Raw genomic sequence first — 2,828 nt, 5'->3', positions numbered from 1 at the left:
GTGCGTGCGTGGGGGGTCATGTGATCACAGCAGTGGCAGTCAGGACTGGGAATACCGGCGCGCAAAGTGTTTTCCTTAACTTATGCGCTCCGTGGACACAGACAGAGACACCTCCAGTCCCGACTGCAACTTTGCAGATGCGTCTAGGACGCAGCGCGCATGCACTGGACTCGGGTATGGACACTGAGGAGCTTTTCTTTCGACGAGCGGATTTAAAATTTTAAATCTACTATTTTTTAGAAGAGATAGAGTTTAGCAGAAATGCGAGATGGAGTCTGAGGAGAATAAGATATCAGTGTGGGTCTGCCGAGAGGAAAAGCTCGTCCTCGGCTTATCAAAGCGCACAACTTGCGCTGATGTTATCAAAGTGCTTCTTGAAGACCAAAACTCCCAACAAGGGCTTTGCGCAGCACAGTCCTACTGCATCGTGGAGAAATGGAGGGGATGCGAGAGGATTTTGCCAAACAAAACTAGGATTTTGCGGCTTTGGGTCGCCTGGGGAGACGAGCAGAGAAACGTCAAGTTCGTGCTGGTGAAGAGCGAAGTGTCTTTGGACAGCCACGGAGCCCGAAGCGCAGAGGCTCGCGTGGTGCTCAGCAAACAGAGCCCCTGTATTATGAAAGGGACCGCGCGGTGTACCGTGAGTTCCATCTCACCTGAGAAACAGCGTCGCATAGTCAGGAAAGCTTTTAGAAAGTTGGAGAAGATCAATAAAAAGAGATCGAAGGCGGCGCGCAGAGACGCGTCTTGCGCGGAGAAGATGGAAACTTTGGTTCATTCTGTGGTTTCTCAGGATCATACAATCCGACAGCAAATTCAGAGGATTACAGAGCTGGACGCAGAGATCGAAAGGTGCGAGGCGAAGGTGCACATGGACAGAATTAAAAGGCACGGGGCCAATTACGTTCAAAATACGTATTTGGTTGATGTCGCTGCGGCTTCCAGCCACGAAGTGGAAAACCTGCGTTCATCCGACACTTTGGCCAAGCTTGAAAAGTATTTCCGACACCGTGAGGAGGTAGTTAGACTACAGGAGGAGTTGTGGGAGCAGGAAACCCTTATAGACGTGATCACAGGGGAGATCCAGGATGAGCTGAACCACCGCTGGATGCAGCGGAGGAAGGAGGAGCTGCAACGTAAAAACTTGGAGTCTGGGGATGACTCGCTATTCCTTCCCTCCACCGAAGTGGAAACATCACCAGAAAATGAGCAGCTTTTGGAAGAAGAGAGGATCAAAACGCAGTTAAATGCCAGTTTATACATCGGCCTGCGCCTCAACGCGGATTTAGAAGCTATTAGGAGCGATTTAGAGCTGACCGAGCAGATTTGCGGGGAGAGGGAGAGGGAGATAAGGGATTTGCTGGAGAAAGTGAACACTTTGGGCATGGAGGAGGGGAAAGACACTAAGAAGAGATATAGCCACGGGGCAGACGTTAAGACGGGGATGATGAGCACTTTGCAGAGAAAAAACGGGTGGGTGGAGCAAGCAAGGGGGTTGTCAAAAACTCACAATGTGAACGACGACGATTCAGACACTGGCTTAAGTTCTCTGCACAGTCAGGACTCCGACAGCCTCCCTGTGTGGGAATCATTAGTTTAATATTTTCCTTGGAAAACTGGCTTATCTATGTTTCTAATTCTCAGGGGTCATAAGTACTCTGACATAAACAAATAAATGTTTTTCCCCACTTTCAACATACACGTATTGCTTTTTAAAATGTATTTTCTTAATCTTTTTTTTCTGTTTACAAGAAAGCCGCAAAAATCAATAAAAAAAACTTTAATAAACAATACAAACATGGTTCTATTTGATTTTCTTCTTTATGTTTAAAAAAATAGTTTAAGGTTTTTTGGAGCCTTGAGTAGCAGTTAGGATAGCAGCAGATTTCTCCAACCCCTGCCATAATGTTCGCCTCAGAGTCAGCAGGGCACCAGACCGAAAAAACAAAGTCAAAGGCTTTTGGATGATTCTGAAGATGTTTAAAAACAGCAGTATCAGCAGTAGCTTTCTCAGACTCTAAGAGAAAGAAAAAAAAAGCCTTTTTGGTAAATCAGTCAGACGTAAAAATATCTGAAGTCAAAACTGAGGCGCAGAGCTCAAACGGGAGGTCTGATCTACATCCTGACAGCTCACTGAGCACAGCTGACCTTTTCCTCTCAGATCGACGATGGCATTTTGCACACAGACATGAACGACACAAGTCTTACATCTACACTGGCTGCTTTTCGGCAGCACACAACCCCCTCCCACAGTTTATCTCCCAGCTGCTAAAAAAAAAAAAAGGCTTTGGGTTTTATTTCCCTAAAATAAAATAGCATCTTTTTTAATCTTTTATGAATCCCTGACAAGCATGTTTGTTTTTGTGTGTGTGAAAATGAAACCCTTAAGGAGAAACCCTGATTTAAAGATTTAGAGGTTATGTGGCAATTTTATCAGATCACTTGACAACCTTTTTACTGTGAGAATAATCAAAATGATACGATATACAGACTGTAATTTCATGAGGTCAAGAGCAGCTCTTGTCACATTTTCAATAACTGCTTACTTTTTCTTTTTTCCCTGACATCCGGGGAGCCGTCAAACTAGATTTGCTTTTAATCTGATAGTCTGACAATCTTCCTCAGTCCATTGCATCCCAGCATGTAATAAGCTGTTAATCTCCTTTCTCAATGATTAATTATTTATTTAACAGCCTCAAGTTAGCTGGATAAGTTTTTTAAAATGTATTTAGGAAATTCGATTTTTAAGATTCCTTTACCAAGAGAGACTCCACGGTCTATATATTTATAGTTGAAAGAAATCTGATACTACGGTAACTTTTTGAATC

General features: G+C 44.0%; 1 protein-coding gene across 1 annotated transcript; it reads left to right on the top strand.

Moving 5' to 3' along the window:
* Positions 1-268: 268 nt before the first annotated feature.
* Positions 269-1,600, top strand: rassf10b (Ras association domain family member 10b). The gene has a single exon (XM_005741687.1). The coding sequence runs from the start codon at positions 269-271 to the stop codon at positions 1,598-1,600; it is 1,332 nt and encodes a 443-aa protein (XP_005741744.1).
* The last annotated feature ends 1,228 nt before the right edge of the window (positions 1,601-2,828 follow it).

This window comes from Pundamilia nyererei, unplaced genomic scaffold, assembly GCF_000239375.1.
Source record: "Pundamilia nyererei isolate P.nyererei 1_Seehausen unplaced genomic scaffold, PunNye1.0 scaffold00112, whole genome shotgun sequence".
Taxonomy (NCBI): Eukaryota; Metazoa; Chordata; class Actinopteri; order Cichliformes; family Cichlidae; genus Pundamilia; species Pundamilia nyererei.
Note: the sequence above shows the minus strand (reverse complement) of the source record. Positions and strands in the feature narration are given on the sequence as shown.